Below are 18807 nucleotides of genomic sequence, written 5' to 3'. Positions count from 1 at the left end.
TATGAGTCAGTGTACTACAGTGTATCAAATCAAATCAAATTTTATTGAAGTCCACAATCATCTCCTTAGTTTTGTTGACGTTGAGTGTGAGGTTATTTTCCTGACACCACACACCGAGGGCCCTCACCTCCTCCCTGTAGGCCGTCTCGTCGTTGTTGGTAATCAAGCCTACCACTGTTGTGTCGTCCGCAAACTTGATGATTGAGTTGGAGGCGTGCGTGGCCACGCAGTCGTGGGTGAACAGGGAGTACAGGAGAGGGCTCAGAACGCACCCTTGTGGGGCCCCCGTGTTGAGGATCAGCGGGGAGGAGATGTTGTTGCCTACCCTCACCACCTGGGGGCGGCCCGTCAGGAAGTTCGAGCTTGATGACGAGCTTGGAGGGTACTATGGTGTTGAATGCCGAGCTGTAGTTGATGAACAGCATTCTCACATAGGTATTCCTCTTGTCCAGGTGGGTTAGGGCAGTGTGCAGTGTGGTTGAGATTGCATCGTCTGTGGACCTATTTGGGCGGTAAGCAAATTGGAATGGGTCTAGGGTGTCAGGTAGGGTGGAGGTGATATGGTCCTTGACTAGTCTCTCAAAGCACTTCATGATGACGGAAGTGAGTGCTACGGGGCGGTAGTCGTTTAGCTCAGTTACCTTAGCTTTCTTGGGAACAGGAACAATGGTGGCCCTCTTGAAGCATGTGGGAACAGCAGACTGGTATAGGGATTGATTGAATATGTCCGTAAACACACCGGCCAGCTGGTCTGCGCATGCTCTGAGGGCGCGGCTGGGGATGCCGTCTGGGCCTGCAGCCTTGCGAGGGTTAACACGTTTAAATGTCTTACTCACCTCGGCTGCAGTGAAGGAGAGACCGCATGTTTTCGTTGCAGGCCGTGTCAGTGGCACTGTATTGTCCTCAAAGCGGGCAAAACAGTTATTTAGTCTGCCTGGGAGCAAGACATCCTGGTCCGTGACTGGGCTGGGTTTCTTCTTGTAGTCCGTGATTGACTGTAGACCCTGCCACATGCCTCTTGTGTCTGAGCCGTTGAATTGAGATTCTACTTTGTCCCTGTACTGACGCTTAGCTTGTTTAATAGCCTTGCGGAGGGAATAGCTGCACTGTTTGTATTCGGTCATGTTGCCAGACACCTTGCCCTGATTAAAAGCAGTGGTTCGCGCTTTCAGTTTCACGCGAATGCTGCCATCAATCTACGGTTTCTGGTTAGGGAATGTTTTTATAGTTGCTATGGGAACGACATCTTCAACGCACGTTCTAATGAACTCGCACACCGAATCAGCGTATTCGTCAATATTTTTATCTGACGCAATACGAAACATGTCCCAGTCCACGTGATGGAAGCAGTCTTGGAGTGTGGAATCAGCTTGGTCTGACCAGCGTTGGACAGACCTCAGCGTGGGAGCCTCTTGCTTAAGTTTCTGCCTGTAGGCAGGGATCAACAAAATGGAGTCGTGGTCAGCTTTTCCGAAAGGGGGGCGGGGCAGGGCCTTATATGCGTCATCGGAAGTTAGAGTAACAATGATCCAAGGTTTTACCACCCTGGTTGCGCAATCGATATGCTGATAAAATTTAGGGAGTCTTGTTTTCAGATTAGCTTTGTTAAAATCCCCAGCTACAATGAATGCAGCCTCCGGATAAATGGTTTCCAGTTTGCAAAGAGTTAAATAAAGTTCGTTCAGAGCCATCGATGTGTCTGCTTGGGGGGGGATATATACGGCTGTGATTATAATCGAAGAGAATTCTCTTGTAAGATAATGCGGTCTACATTTGATTGTGAGGAATTCTAAATCAGGTGAACAGAAGGATTTGAGTTCCTGTATGTTTCCTTCATCACACCATGTCTCGTTAGTCATGAGGCATACACCCCCGCCACTCTTCTTACCAGAAAGATGTTTGTTTCTGTCGGCGCGATGCGTGGAGAAACCCGTTGGCTGCACCGCATCGGATAGCGTCTTCCCAGTAAGCCATGTTTCCGTGAAGCAGAGAACGTTGCAGTCTCTGATGTCCCTCTGGAATGCTACCCTTGCTCGGATTTCATCAACCTTGTTGTCAAGAGACTGGACATTGGCAAGAAGAATGCTGGGGAGTGGTGCGCGATGTGCCCTTGTCCGGAGTCTGACCAGAAGACCGCTACGTTTCCCTCTTTTTCGGAGTCGTTTCCTTGGGTCGCTGCATGCGATCCATTCCATTGTCCTGTTTGTAAGGCAGAACACAGGATCCGCGTTGCGGAAAACATATTCTTGGTCGTACTGATGGTGAGTTGACGCTGATCTTATATTCAGTAGTTCTTCTCGACTGTATGTAATGAAAGCTAAGATGACCTGGGGTACTAATGTAAGAAATAACACGTAAAAAAACAAAAAACTGCATAGTTTCCTAGGAACGCGAAGCGAGGCGGCCATCTCTGTCGGCGCCGGAAGTGTAACATCTATGAGTCAGTGTAATACAGTGTAACATCTACAGTATGAGTCAGTGTACTACAGTGTAACATCTATGAGTCAGTGTAATACAGTGTAACATCTACAGTATGAGTCAGTGTACTACAGTGTAACATCTACAGTATGAGTAAGTGTACTACAGTGTAACATCTATGAGTCAGTGTATTACAGTGTAACATCTACAGTATGAGTCAGTGTATTACAGTGTAACATCCTCGGTATGAGTCAGTGTATTACAGGTGTTGTGTCTTTACTATCATTAACTGAAGACTGATAGTTTTTATCAAAGATTCTCTGTAATTAGTTTTATGCGATAATACTGATTAATCATGTAACTGTAATTACTAGGAAGTCGGGGCACCAAGGAAAAATATTCAGATTACAAAGTTATCATTTCCTAAAATAATTTTTCAGATATTTTATCTGATCAATTAGTCTTCGAATTAATTAATGATTTACTTTACCTCACGTTAGTCTCATTCCAAACGTTGTACATCGTTGGTTATCTGCACGAACCCAGTTTTCACTATGTCATCCATACATCAATTGTCTTAAATCATTTATTTATTACTAACTAAGTAATTCACAGAAATGCATTAACAAACAAACAAACAAGGTAAATGTGGTTACATGAAATGAGAATGTGCCCTAGTGGGCTAAACCGGCATGGTGGCTTGTTAGACAAAAGGGGAAGTAGGGGTCGACTAAGAAGTCACGACAGTGATAATTATAACAATTGAAATGCTAATCCTTTCCACATGAACGCTCACTCATTCGTGAACAATTGCAATCAATATATATATTTACGCTCAGTGTGTCGTCTTGATCGCTGGTGCAAAGTACATTTATTTTGTAGAATTGTCCATCGCTCTCCCTCTCTCTCTCGGTTGTGGTTAGAGGGAATTGTTCAGAGTGACATTTGTAATAGAATGGATGTTTCGGCGGTTGTCGTTCTTCGCGTTCAATGATACCGAATTCCTAGCTGCCGACTAGTAATTAATATCAAAGACTTGTTCTTTTTCTGTCGGTATCGATAGTCTAAGAGTTTAACCACGTGGTATGGTTCAAAGATTCAGCAATGGTCTACAAGCTTTGTCCTCCTAATGGAGAAAAACATGGTCTGCAACCTTTAGCCATCTCGTAATTGAGGTAAGCTCGGTCTGCTGATCACAAACCCGAGTGGGGGTTTTATTCAGAAGGGCCGAAGAGGGCTGTCCCAGGAGGCCTGACCCTAACTGGGCTCAGGGACGGTCCTCTGATTTAGTTCAAATCAAAAGGGAATTGTATTTTTCTTCAACAAACAGTCCAAAATCATATTACACAATTATACAAACAGTATCATACTCACTCATTCATCTTATACAACAATTAGATGTAAACATCATATCTTAGGCTATTATATAAACAGCGTTATGGTAATGTGGCCCCACCGTCTCCCTTCCCGTCTTGAGCTTCACCAAAATGTAAAAAACGGACCAGTTCGTAGCTGGATTCTTCACCGGTCTTTTATACTTTCTCCGGAACATGAAATGTGTCCGTACCTCGAGTTCTGTGAGGTGGAAGGATTTCCTTTGTCCTCTATGAAAATATACTCTCTCTCTCTACTATGTGGCCATGTGGCAGGGTCTTCTCAGGAATTTACGACGTCTCTCGGACCACAGCAACCTAGTTGAAGGAGGAAAGGGGGTGGCAGGGAGAGGGGGATTAGCTTGCTATGGCCAAAGAGGCCAACGTCATGACACAGTGTAACATCTGAGTCAGTGTATTACAGTGTAAAATCTATTGGGCATCTATGAGGAACACACGCACACACGCCTTGTACAACTAACCTTGCGCGGACACACAATTCAGTCCCATTCAAAATCCTATTTTCCCTAACCCCTAACCCTAAACCTAACCCGTACCCTTACCCTAACTCTAAACCTAACCTTAACCCGAAAAACCTAACCTTAACCCTAAACCGAACCCTAGCTCCTAACCCTAAACCTAACCTAGCTCCTAACCCTAAACCTAAACCTAACCTTAACCCTAAACCTTACCCTAGCTCCTAACACTAAACCTAACTCTAAACTTAACCCTAAACCTAACCCTAGCTCCTAACACTAAACCTAACCCTAGTTCCTAACACTAAACCTAACCCTAGCTAATAGCACTAAACCTAACCCTAGCTCCTAGCACTAAACCTAACCCTAGCTCCTAACACTAAACCTAAGCCTAGCTCCTAACACTAAACCAAACCCTAGCTCCTAGCACTAAACCTAACCCTAGCTCCTAGCACTAAACCTAACCCTAGCTCCTAACACTAAACCTAACCCTAGCTCCTAACACTAAACCTAACCCTAGCTCCTAACACTAAACCTAACCCTAGCTCCTAACCCTAAACCTAACCCTAGCTCCTAACAGTAACCTAACCCTAGCTCCTAACACTACGCCTAACCCTAGCTCCTAACACTAAACCTAACCCTAGCTCCTAACACTAAACCTAAACCTAGCTCATAGCACTAGACCTAACCCTAGCTCCTAACACTAAACCTAACCCTAGCTCCTAACACTAAACCTAACCCTAACCTTAACCCTAAACCTAACCCTAGCTCCTAACCCTAAACCGAACCCTAGCTCCTAGCCCTAAACCTAACCCTAGCTCCTAACCCTAAACGTAACCCTATCCCCTAACCCTAAACCTAACCCTATCCCCTAACAGTAACCTAACCCTAGCTCCTAACACTACGCCTAACCCTAGCTCCTAACACTAAACCTAACCCTAGCTCCTAACACTAAACCTAAACCTAGCTCTTAGCACTAGACCTAACCCTAGCTCCTAACACTAAACCTAACCCTAGCTCCTAACACTAAACCTAACCCTAACCTTAACCCTAAACCTAACCCTAGCTCCTAACCCTAAACCGAACCCTAGCTCCTAGCCCTAAACCTAACCCTAGCTCCTAACCCTAAACGTAACCCTATCCCCTAACCCTAAACCTAACCCTATCCTCTAACCAAAACCTAACCCTAGCTCCTAGCCCTAAACCTAACCCTAGCTCCTAACCCTAAACGTAACCCTATCCCCTAACCCTAAACCTAACCCTATCCCCTAACCCTAACCTAACCCTAGCTCCTAACCCTAAACCTAACCCTAGCTCCTAACACTAAACCTAACTCTAGCTCCTAACACTAAACCTAACCCTAGCTCCTAACACTAAACCTAACCCTAGCTCCTAACACTAAACCTAACCCTAGCTCCTAACACTAAACCTAACCCTAGCTCCTAACACTAAACCTAACCCTAGCTCCTAACACTAAATCTAACCCTAACCTTAAACCTAAACCTAACCCTAGCTCCTAACCCTAAACCTAACCCTAGCTCCTAACCCTAAACATAACCCTAGCTCCTAGCCCTAAACCTAACCCTATCCCCTAACCCTAAACCTAACCCTATCCCCTAACCCTAAACCTAACCCTAGCTCCTAACCCTAAACCTAACCCTATCCCCTAACGCTAAACCTAACCCTAGCTCCTAACCCTAAACCTAACCCTAGCTCCTAACACTAAACCTAACCCTAGCTCCTAACACTAAACCTAAACCTAGCTCATAACCCTAAACCTAACCCTAGTTCCTAACACTAAACCTAATCCTAGCTCCTAACACTAAACCTAACACTAGCTCCTAACACTAAACCTAACCCTAGCTCCTAACACTAAACCTAACCCTAGCTCCTAACCCTAAACCTAACCCTAGCTCCTAACCCTAAACCTAACCCTTGCTCCTAGCACTAAACCTAACCCTAGCTCCTAACCCTAAACCTAACCCTTGCTCCTAACCCTAAACCTAACCCTAGCTCCTAACACTAAACCTAACCCTAGCTCCTAGCACTAAACCTAACCCTAGCTCCTAACCCTAAACCTAACCCTAGCTCCTAACCCTAAACCTAACCCTAGCTCCTAGCACTAAACCTACCCCTAGCTCCTAACCCTAAACCTAACCCTAGCTCTTAACACTAAACCTAACCCTAACTCCTAACACTAAACCTAACCCTAACCTTAACCCTAAACCTAACCCTAGCTTCTAGCACTAAACCTAAACCTAACCCTAACTCTTAACACTAAACCTAACCCTAACTCTTAACACTAAACCTAAACCTAACCCTAACTCTTAACACTAAACCTAACCCTAACTCTTAACGTAATTCTAACCATAACACTAATTTTAACCTTAACCCTAAACCCCCATTGAAATAGAATTTGACCTTGTGGGGACTAACACAATGTCCCCAGTTTGTCAACTGTTAACCATTCTTTCTGGAAGTCCCACAAGTATAGTTAAACACATCCACACACACACACACACACACACACACACACACACACACACACACACACACAGTCACATCACACAGGTTTCCAAATAAAAACTGGATAAAATTGTATTTGTCCCAATCGCCGAATACAGCAGGTGTAGACTTTACTGTAAAATGTTGACTTACAAGCCTATTTCTAACATTCCAGAGTTATTATGTACATGTAGGTAGGGGTAAAAATGATTAGGCAATCAGGATAGATAATAAACAGAGCAGCGGCAGTGTATGTGTATGTGTATGTGTGTCGTCAATATGTGTGTGTGTGTGTGTGTGTGTGTGTGTGTGTGTGTGTGTGTGTGTGTGTGTGTGTGTGTGTGTGTGTGTGTGTGTGTGTGTGTGTGTGTGTGTGTGTGTGTGTGTGTGTGTGTGTGTGTGTGTGTGTGTGTGTGTGTGTGTGTGTGTGTGTGTGTGTGTGTGTGTTTTGGACTGTTAGTGTCAGCGTGGGTAGAGTCCAGGGAGTGTGCAGAGTCAGTGTTTAAAAGGGTCAATGCAATAGTCCAGGCAGCCATTTGAACCTGTTTCCTTCCGCTCTGTAACATCCCTCTGTTTAGATTGCTTAAGTTAATAAGAACTGAGGTTGGGGAGTTAGTATACTTTAGTTGAACTTTAAATCTGAAGTATGCTGGCATTACGTAGTTCACATGACATATCACTCCATTACATAGTTCACATGGCATATCACTCCATTACATAGTTCACATGACATATCACTCCATTACATAGTTCACATGACATATCACTCCATTACATAGTTCATATGACATATCACTCCATTACGTAGTTCACATGACATATCACTCCATTACGTAGTTCACATGACATATCACTCCATTACATAGTTCACATGGCATATCACTCCATTACGTAGTTCACATGACATATCACTCCATTACATAGTTCACATGACATATCACTCCATTACGTAGTTCACATGACATATCACTCCATTACATAGTTCACATGACATATCACTCCATTACATAGTTCACATGGCATATCACTCCATTACATAGTTCACATGGCATATCACTCCATTACATAGTTCACATGGCATATCACTCCATTACGTAGTTCACATGACATATCACTCCATTACATAGTTCACATGGCATATCACTCCATTACATAGTTCACATGGCATATCACTCCATTACATAGTTCACATGGCATATCACTCCATTACATAGTTCACATGACATATCACTCCATTACATATTTCACATGACATATCACTCCATTACATAGTTCACATGACATATCACTCCATTACATAGTTCACATGGCATATCACTCCATTACATAGTTCACATGGCATATCACTCTATTACATAGTTCACATGGCATATCACTCCATTACATAGTTCACATGACATATCACTCCAAATCAAATCAAATAAAATCAAATCAAATTTTATTTGTCACATACACATGGTTAGCAGATGTTAATGCGAGTGTAGCGAAATGCTTGTGCTTCTAGTTCCGACAATGCAGTGATAACCAACAAGTAATCTAACTAACAATTCTAAAACTACTGTCTTATACACAGTGTAAGGGGATAAAGAATATGTACATAAGGATATATGAGTGAGTGATGGTACAGAGCAGCATACAGTAGATGGTATCGAGTACAGTATATACATATGAGATGAGTATGTAGACAAAGTAAACAAAGTGGCATAGTTAAAGTGGCTAGTGATACATGTATTACATAAGGATGCAGTCGATGATGTAGAGTACAGTATATACGTATGCATATGAGATGAATAATGTAGGGTAAGTAACATTATATAAGGTAGCATTGTTTAAAGTGGCTAGTGATATATTTACATCATTTCCCATCAATTCCCATTATTAAAGTGGCTGGAGTTGGGTCAGTGTCAATGACAGTGTGTTGGCAGCAGCCACTCAATGGTGGCTGTTTAACAGTCTGATAGCCTTGAGATAGAAGCTGTTTTTCAGTCTCTCAGTCCCAGCTTTGATGCACCTGTACTGACCTCGCCTTCTGGATGATAGCGGGAGTGAACAGGCAGTGGTTCGGTGGTTGATGTCCTTGATGATCTTTATGGCCTTCCTGTAACATCGGGTGGTGTAGGTGTCCTGGAGGGCAGGTAGTTTGCCCCGGTGATGCGTTGTGCAGACCTCACTACCCTCTGGAGAGCCTTACGGTTGAGGGCGGAGCAGTTGCCGTACCAGGCGGTGATACAGCCCGCCAGGATGCTCTCGATTGTGCATCTGTAGAAGTTCGTGAGTGCTTTTGGTGACAAGCCGAATTTCTTCAGCCTCCTGAGGTTGAAGAGGCGCTGCTGCGCCTTCTTCACGACGCTGTCAGTGTGAGTGGACCAATTCAGTTTGTCTGTGATGTGTATGCCGAGGAACTTAAAACTTGCTACCCTCTCCACTACTGTTCCATCGATGTGGATAGGGGGTGTTCCCTCTGCTGTTTCCTGAAGTCCACAATCATCTCCTTAGTTTTGTTGACGTTGAGTGTGAGGTTATTTTCCTGACACCACACTCCGAGGGCCCTCACCTCCTCCCTGTAGGCCGTCTCGTCGTTGTTGGTAATCAAGCCTACCACTGTTGTGTCGTCCGCAAACTTGATGATTGAGTTGGAGGCGTGCGTGGCCACGCAGTCGTGGGTGAACAGGGAGTACAGGAGAGGGCTCAGAACGCACCCTTGTGGGGCCCCGTGTTGAGGATCAGCGGGAGGAGATGTTGTTGCCTACCCTCACCACCTGGGGCGGCCCGTCAGGAAGTCCAGTACCCAGTTGCACAGGGCGGGTCGAGACCCAGGGTCTCGAGCTTGATGACGAGCTTGGAGGGTACTATGGTGTTGAATGCCGAGCTGTAGTCGATGAACAGCATTCTCACATAGGTATTCCTCTTGTCCAGGTGGGTTAGGGCAGTGTGCAGTGTGGTTGAGATTGCATCGTCTGTGGACCTATTTGGGCGGTAAGCAAATTGGAGTGGGTCTAGGGTGTCAGGTAGGGTGGAGGTGATATGGTCCTTGACTAGTCTCTCAAAGCACTTCATGATGACGGAAGTGAGTGCTACGGGCGGTAGTCGTTTAGCTCAGTTACCTTAGCTTTCTTGGGAACAGGAACAATGGTGGCCCTCTTGAAGCATGTGGGAACAGCAGACTGGTATAGGGATTGATTGAATATGTCCGTAAACACACCGGCCAGCTGGTCTGCGCATGCTCTGAGGGCGCGGCTGGGGATGCCGTCTGGGCCTGCAGCCTTGCGGGTTAACACGTTTAAATGTCTTACTCACCTCGGCTGCAGTGAAGGAGAGACCGCATGTTTTCGTTGCAGGCCGTGTCAGTGGCACTGTATTGTCCTCAAAGCGGGCAAAAAAGTTATTTAGTCTGCCTGGGAGCAAGACATCCTGGTCCGTGACTGGGCTGGGTTTCTTCTTGTAGTCCGTGATTGACTGTAGACCCTGCCACATGCCTCTTGTGTCTGAGCCATTGAATTGAGATTCCACTTTGTCCCTGTACTGACGCTTAGCTTGTTTAATAGCCTTGCGGAGGGAATAGCTGCATTGTTTATATTCGGACATGTTACCAGACACCTTGCCCTGATTAAAAGCAGTGGTTCGCGCTTTCAGTTTCACGCGAATGCTGCCATCAATCCACGGTTTCTGGTTTGGGAATGTTTTTATCGTTGCTATGGGAACGACATCTTCGACGCACGTTCTAATGAACTCGCACACCGAATCAGCGTATTCGTCAATATTTTCATCTGACGCAATACGAAACATGTCCCAGTCCACGTGATGGAAGCAGTCTTGGAGTGTGGAGTCAGCTTGGTCTGACCAGCGTTGGACAGACCTCAGCGTGGGAGCCTCTTGTTTAAGTTTCTGCCTGTAGGCAGGGATCAACAAAATGGAGCCGTGGTCAGCTTTTCCGAAAGGGGGGCGGGGCAGGGCCTTATATGCGTCGCGGAAGTTAGAGTAACAATGATCCAAGGTTTTACCACCCCTGGTTGCGCAATCGATATGCTGATAAAATTTAGGGAGTCTTGTTTTCAGATTAGCTTTGTTAAAATCCCCAGCTACAATGAATGCAGCCTCCGGATAAATGGTTTCCAGTTTGCAAAGAGTTAAATAAAGTTCGTTCAGAGCCATCGATGTGTCTGCTTGGGGGGGATATATACGGCTGTGATTATAATCGAAGAGAATTCTCTTGGAAGATAATGCGGTCTACATTTGATTGTGAGGAATTCTAAATCAGGTGAACAGAAGGATTTGAGTTCCTGTATGTTTCCTTCATCACACCATGTCTTGTTAGTCATGAGGCATACGCCCCCGCCGCTCTTCTTACCAGAAAGATGTTTGTTTCTGTCGGCGCGATGCGTGGAGAAACCCGTTGGCTGCACCGCATCGGATAGCGTCTTCCCAGTAAGCCATGTTTCCGTGAAGCAGAGAACATTGCAGTCTCTGATGTCCCTCTGGAATGCTACCCTTGCTCGGATTTCATCAACCTTGTTGTCAAGAGACTGGACATTGACAAGAAGAATGCTGGGGAGTGGTGCGCGATGTGCCCTTGTCCGGAGTCTGACCAGAAGACCGCTACGTTTCCCTCTTTTTCGGAGTCGTTTTCTTGGGTCGCTGCATGCGATCCATTCCGTTGTCCTGTTTGTAAGGCAGAACACAGGATCCGCGTCGCGGAAAACATATTCTTGGTCGTACTGATGGTGAGTTGACGCTGATCTTATATTCAGTAGTTCTTCTCGACTGTATGTAATGAAACCTAAGATGACCTGGGGTACTAATGTAAGAAATAACACGTAAAAAAACAAAAAACTGCATAGTTTCCTAGGAACGCGAAGCGAGGCGGCCATCTCTGTCGGCGCCGGAAGTAACACTCCATTACGTAGTTCACGTGGCATATCACTCCATTACATAGTTCACATGGCATATCACTCCATTACATAGTTCACATGGCATATCACTCCATTACATAGTTCACATGACATATCACTCCATTACATAGTTCACATGGCATATCACTCCATTACATAGTTCACATGGCATATCACTCCATTACATAGTTCACATGGCATATCACTCCATTACATAGTTCACATGGCATATCACTCCATTACATAGTTCACATGGCATATCACTCCATTACATAGTTCACATGGCATATCACTCCATTACATAGTTCACATGGCATATCACTCCATTACATAGTTCACATGGCATATCACTCCATTACATAGTTCACATGGCATATCACTCCATTACATAGTTCACATGGCATATATCTCCCGCTACCCGGCTACTGTAAAACATGGAACTGGAATCCCACAGTGTGAATACACGGACTGCATTATGGCATAATGTTCACTACATTGCACTCTCCTCTCTCCCTCAGTGAGTCCTGCAGTGTGCATACCGTGGCGACGGAATAGCTTCCTATTACCGGAAACTCACACTACCGCTAACAGTATGATTCACGGTGTGTGTTTGTTTGTATGTCTCTGTCTGTGTTTGTGTGTGTGTCTGTGTGTATGTGGGTTTTTTTGTAGCACGGTGCAAGGCAGATTGAGCAGCGGCACCATGCCGTGCCTCATGAATAGAAGTAAATTATTTAGCAGGAACACAAATGGAACAGCTAAGTCACACAAAGTCCCTGTAAGGCCCCACATTCACCACGTTGCCATCACTGACCTCAATCATCCTCTATATGAGTATGGTCATGTCGTAATGAGTCTGTATAGGAACCTTTATGAGCAGGAATATGCATTTATATGATAGTGTTGAGTGATTAACCGAAATAAACCTTTAAAAAGCAGGCAGATATTTTCATTTAGTAAGAGAAACCACTCCACTCCGCCTTGTGCCCCCTACTGCTGGTCAGGTGTATTTATTTGAAGGATCGGTATGATGTGTAATTAATATATTGCTTTAATGTGAAATGAAATATTGTTGATTTTTAAGGTTAGGGAGAAGTGCTGTGAATAGTGACACGTTTTAGGATGTCAATATAAATGAATGTATTTATGGTTGTTTGTCATTTGGTCTTGACTTTTAATCATTATATGTGTTGTTGTTTTTACCATCAAGGACCACTTTGGATACAATCATTTTAATTAGTATTTTCAAGTGATATCCTCTGGGTCCACATTGTACATTTTGTTGTATATGTCTGTTATCCAAAATACATTCAATTCAATCTCTACCTGTGAATACATGATCTACTGTAGGCCTAGTTTGTATTTAGAAGTCATAAAAGTATGCCTTATTTACTTTGAAGAACTACTAAAATATTGTTTTTTTTTCAGACAGCGTAGGCAGCAGCTCTATAGAAATGAGATGATGATTTGGAATTAAATAATAAAGTCCTCAAATAAAGCTAAGGTATTGTACACAACATCTGAATATTTTTTTTTGAATCTAACCGAAACCGAACCGAAATCAAATAGCACCAATCACTCAGCACTAATATATGATGAGGAATATGGGCTCTGATGAGCCAAACTTACCAAGTCATTTTTTGAACTGATAAAAAGCAAGAAATGCAGAATAAAGGAGTGTGTGTGTGTGTGTGTGTGTGTGTGTGTGTGTGTGTGTGTGTGTGTGTGTGTGTGTGTGTGTGTGTGTGTGTGTGTGTGTGTGTGTGTGTGTGTGTGTGTGTGTGTGTGTGTGTTTGAGGAAGTGAACATGACAGATGTAACAGTCCAGAGGGCAGCGATTAGCTGATTCCCTTCTTATCCAATCAGTGTTGCCAATCAGCTCAGGTTTATGTTCAGCTCTGCCTGCCTGGTTCGTTCTACCTGCCTCTCTCTGTCTGACTGTTTCTCTTACACACACTGCTGAATAGACACTACGAATTCACACAGCACACACACACTCACACATAGAAATGCAGTGCATCTCAAAATACCCAAACTGAAAAACACACAAATACACACACACCATACTGTACACACAAGAGCATGTAGTAACCAAGGTGATTAGAAGACACACACACCCACACCATACTGTACACACAAGAGCATGTAGTAACCAAGGTGATTAGAAGACACACACACACACTGAACTGTGAGAGAAATGGTCTGGTTGAACACTCTCTACATTTTATTCATGTCATAGTGATTTAGTGAGCCCAGAAATGTACAGTGGATAGCGCCATTGACTCACATTATTAGACATTTTATTGACTGCATAAAACTCTGAAATGGGCTGTCACATTTTTATGGGGGACCTACAAGGCAGGAATGGACACAAGAACATGCATTGTGAAAATCACACGGAAATCTGGAGAAACGAGTAGAAGTTAACATAATCTGAAACAAGAATAGATCAGACAATGCCTGTTGTCACCTGTTGTTCTGCTCAAAGGACCACATTTTAACGCCCCAAGATTGCTCTCATTCTCTCTCTCTCATTCTCTCTCACACACACACACACTCCCCCATTCCTAACAATTGTGTCTTGTATCTTTCCTAGGCTGGGACAAAAGAGTGGACTATGAGCCAGGCACAGGCAGCAAACAGCTGTTTCCCAAGATGAATCTGGAGACGTGTGGAGGGCTTCTCTCCTCAGTGAGGACCACAGTAGAGCTACAGACCAGCCATATTGGGAAGGGTTGTGACCGAGAGACCTACTCGGAGAAGTCCCTGCAGAAACTCTGTGGTACGTACCTCATGGGATACATACACTCCATAACCAAAAGTATGTGGACACCTGCTCGTTGAAGATCTCCTTCTAAAAACATGGGATTAATATGTAGTTGGTCCCTCCTTTGCTGCTATAACAGCCTTCACTCATCTGGGAGTCGGCATTTCAATTCATCCCAAAGGTGTTCGATGGTGTTGAGGTCAGGGCTCTGTGCAGGCCAGACAAGTTCTTCCACACCGATCTCGACAAACCATTTCTGTCTGGACCTCGCTTTGTGCACAGGGGCATTGTCATGCTGAAACAGGAAAGGGCCTTCTCCAAACTGTTTCCACAATGTTGGAAGCACAGAATCGTCTAGAATGTCATTGTATGCTGTGCCGTTAAGATTTCCCTTCACTGGAACTAAGGGGCCTAGCCCAGACCATGAAAAACAGCCCCAGACCATTATTCCTCCTCCACCAGACTTTACAGTTGGCACTGTGCATTGGGGCAGGTAGCATTCTCCTGGTAAAGTGTGACTCGTCACTCTAGAGAACGCGTTTCCACTGCTCCAGTGTCCATGGCGGCGACCTTTACACCACTCCAACATAGTGCATGGTGATATTAAGCTTGTGTGTGGCTGCTGGAAACCATGGAAACCATTGGTGGAAAAAGTACTGTATCGCTGTACTTGAGTAAAACTAAGTCAAAGTTGAAAGTCACCCAGTAAAATTCTACTTGAGTAAAAAAAAGTATTTGATTTTAAATATACTTAAGATATTTTTAAGATATACTTAAGTATCAAAAGTAAAAGTATAAATAGTAAAACAATCCTTATATTTTAAGCAAACCAGACAGCATCATTTTATTATTTTTATTTTTTTATTTTGTCACACCCTGACCTTAGAGAGCCTTATTATTTCTATGTTTGGTTAGGTCGGGGTGTGACTTGGGTGGGCATTCTAGTTTGTCTGTTTCTTTGTTGGCCGAGTGTGGTTCCCAATCAGAGGCAGCTGTCTATCGTTGTCTCTGATTGGGGATCATACTTAGGCAGCCTGTTTTCCACCTTTTTTTTCTCTCATCAAAGTAAAGAAAGATGTACGCTTACCACGCGCACCTTGGTCTCATTCCAACAACGGACGTAAGAAAAGCCAGAACACTCAGCATCATTTACAAACAAAGTATATTATTTTCTTTAGGAATGTAGTGAAGTAGAAGTAAAAGTTAAAAAAATATATAAATAGTAAAGTACAGATACCCCAAAAAATTACTTAAGTTGTACTTTAAAGTATTTTTATTCAAGTACTTTACAACACTGATGGAAACCCATTTCATGAAGCTCCCGTCGAAATGTTCTTGTGCTGACGTAGCTTCCAGAGGCAGTTTGGAGCTCGTAGTGAATGTTGAAACCGAGCACAGATGATTTTTACGTCGCGGCTGAGCTGTTGCTGCTCCTCTTTCCACTTCACTATAACAGCACTTACAGTTGACCGGGGCAGCTCTAGCAGGGCAGAAATTTGACGAACTGACTTGTTGGAAAGGTGGCATCCTATGATGGTGCCACATTGAAAGTCCTTGAGCTCTTCAGTAAGGCCACTTTATTGCCAATGTTTGGTCTATGGGGATTACATGGCTGTGTGGGTGATTTTATACACCTGTCATCAACGAGTTTGGCTGAAATAGCCAAATCCACTAATTTGAAGCGGTGTCCACATACTTCTGTATAGTGTATTTCTCTATAAATGGCCATAAGTTAGTCGAAGCATTTCACTTTATTTACAAGTAGATATTCGTTGCATAACAGAACAGAGCCACTCCCAAAAATCATCAGACTGTAGAGAACTTAAATAAAACCACCAGTTAAACTCCCCAGACCAGGTCTTCTTTCTCTTGTCTGTTGGTAAAGCTGTGTTAAATGAAGCTCTGCTGCTGTTAATGACGTGACAGAGCAAAAGTATTAGCTTGAGCTAGCTGTCTCCTCAGTGAAGAGCCTGTCTACACCTCCGTGTTTGTGCTGAGAACATGACAGAGAAACATCAGCTCTAACGGAGCCGCTAAAGCTTTCATTCTGCACACAGCGAGGTATGGTGGTGGTGGGGGGTGGAGGGAGTCATCGTCAGACCCTTATCTGAATGATCAACTCCCTCCCTCACCCTCTCCCTCCCAGTTCCCTCTGTATGAATGGTTTACCGCTAAAGAGCCTTTTCAAAGCCTCCCATAATCATTATCTGATACCAAGTAGAATAAATTGTAATTGCTTTTTTAAAGCACAATCAATTTGAGATAATGTACAAAGACATCTGCAAACAGAATTGTGGGCGGTGGCGATGGTGGTGGCGGCGATGGCGGTGGCGGCGGTGGCGATGGTGGTGGCGATGGTGGTGACGGCGGCAATGGTGGTGGCGGCGGTGGCCGTGGTGGTGGCGGCGGTGGCCGTGGTGGTGGCGGCGGCGGTGGTGGTGGTGGTGACGGTGGTGGCCGTGGTGGTGGCGGTGGTGGCCGTGGTGGTGGCGGCGGCGGTGGTGGTGGTGACGGTAGTGGCGGTGGCCGTGGTGGTGGCGATGGTGGTGGCGGTGGCGGCGGCGGTGGCAGGGCACCGCGCATCTATTTACTCCCAGAATCTAATCACTGCAAGTCAAAACCTCTACACAGCCATGAACAGCAGTCGGGGAGAAACAGACTTTAAAGACAGGCAAGGGAAAAAAACATGAATTAATACTCTAATGTCCTGTTATTAGCATAAAATGAACAGATGCATGTTTCAATTGTCTGTCTGGATGGAGAGATATAGCAGAGCGATGGATCATATTGTATCAACGTGGTTTATTTGGAGCCTTGCTGTGTTTTGGAGGTACCACCATCACTGTCATAGCTGTTATAAACCATTTATTAATGTGCTATGCCTGTGTAACAAGGCATTACTTAAGACCTTCACTATTATAATGGGAGGGCACACAAGTCAATAGAGCTGTATCTTAGTGGGGACATGTTAATGCTGCAGAGGAGCACTGTGACAAGGCGAGAATTATGTTTATCAAGAAGACATTAACAAAACAAGAATCTTTCAGGAAAAAAAGATGTTGAGAATGATGGAGTGAGCTTAGAAAACACATACACAGAGAGAGAGAGAGAGAGAGAGAGAGGGAGGATGAGAGAGGGGGAGAAAGGGAAAGAGGATAAATTGATTTAACAGGAGTTTTGACTGATCGGTTTTTATTTTCCTGTGAAAGGATCAAAAAACAGTCTCTCCTTCTTTGTAATAGCTTGTCTGATTGGCTGTGTGGGGAATTTTGACTCGATATAAACACAGAACATGAAATTAATTCCAGCCATCCCTTCTTTCTTTGCTTTACTATGGTGTTCTGTAGGTTTCTTAGTGTCCACGGTGATAGATAAAGCAGTATGTACTGTAGGCATGGCATGGCCATTTCTTATGATGTCTTTCATCCACTCCTACCTCTGAAAGTCTGTTTCATTTGTCACAAATCAATACTCACATCCACTATCAATCTCTGAACATCGATTTATACATTAAGCCTGGGCGTTTGGCTTGTTCATAAGTGATCATAGCCAAGGTCAGTCTGAACCTTCTGTATATCTGTGTTGATTTCTATTTCTTTGCTGTTGGGCTTCCCTATCTGTTCCCATGGCAACAATTACCCAGGGGCCTCGTCGGGCAGCACAGACCTTCTCCCCGCCCCCAGCGCCTCCACCAATTGGACGGCGTCCCTGGTGACGGACAGTGAGCGGGACAGCGACCTCATCTTCCGGTTTGACGGGCGGCAAGCGGCGAAGATTCCGGACCAGGTGGTACCACAGAACCTGACTGATCAGTTCACCGTCGCCACGTGGATGAAGCATGGACCCAATCCTGGACTGAGGGCGGAGAAAGAGACCCTGCTCTGCAACTCTGATAAGACAGGTTAGAAGAGGGGAAGGAAGTTGGGAGGGAAGAGAGAGGTGTGGCTGGGAGAGAAGTAGACTGGGAAGGGCTGTGTGGAGAGGGGTGGAAACATTGAATGGATGTGTTCTAATGGTGGTAGGTGTGACCTATCAATAAGGGGTGTGGTCTACTGACATGAATGGGTTTATCTTCACTTAAGAGAAGGTGTCTTAAGTCAAAGATTGTGGTAATTTTAGGGAAGCTGTGTTACCTTGACGTGCTCTTCTCTTTCATCTCTCCAGAGATGAACAGGCACCACTACTCCCTTTACGTCCATAACTGTCGTCTGGTCTTCCTGCTCCGGAGAGACTTCATCCAGGTGGACACCTTCAGACCTGCAGAGTTCCACTGGAAACTGGATCAGGTAGGTTACACAGTAGGCTGTGTCCATCCGTGATAATCATTTGTAATGGAATGTACCACTAAAGAGGGACAACTTGTCCTTACGATCGTGCTG

At 44.6% G+C, this 18807-nt stretch overlaps 1 protein-coding gene across 1 annotated transcript in view; it reads left to right on the top strand.

Annotated features, from left to right (window-relative positions):
- LOC115141311 (calsyntenin-2-like) overlaps positions 1-18807 on the top strand; it is a 584100-nt gene that overhangs the window by 475745 nt on the left and 89548 nt on the right. The window contains exons 6-8 of the mRNA XM_065000494.1: positions 14258-14443; positions 18072-18329; positions 18593-18714. Of these exons, the coding sequence (XP_064856566.1) occupies positions 14258-14443; positions 18072-18329; positions 18593-18714 (566 nt within the window). The remainder of the gene's footprint in view (positions 1-14257; positions 14444-18071; positions 18330-18592; positions 18715-18807) is intronic.

This window comes from Oncorhynchus nerka, linkage group LG14, assembly GCF_034236695.1.
Source record: "Oncorhynchus nerka isolate Pitt River linkage group LG14, Oner_Uvic_2.0, whole genome shotgun sequence".
Classification (NCBI taxonomy): Eukaryota; Metazoa; Chordata; class Actinopteri; order Salmoniformes; family Salmonidae; genus Oncorhynchus; species Oncorhynchus nerka.
Note: the sequence above shows the minus strand (reverse complement) of the source record. Positions and strands in the feature narration are given on the sequence as shown.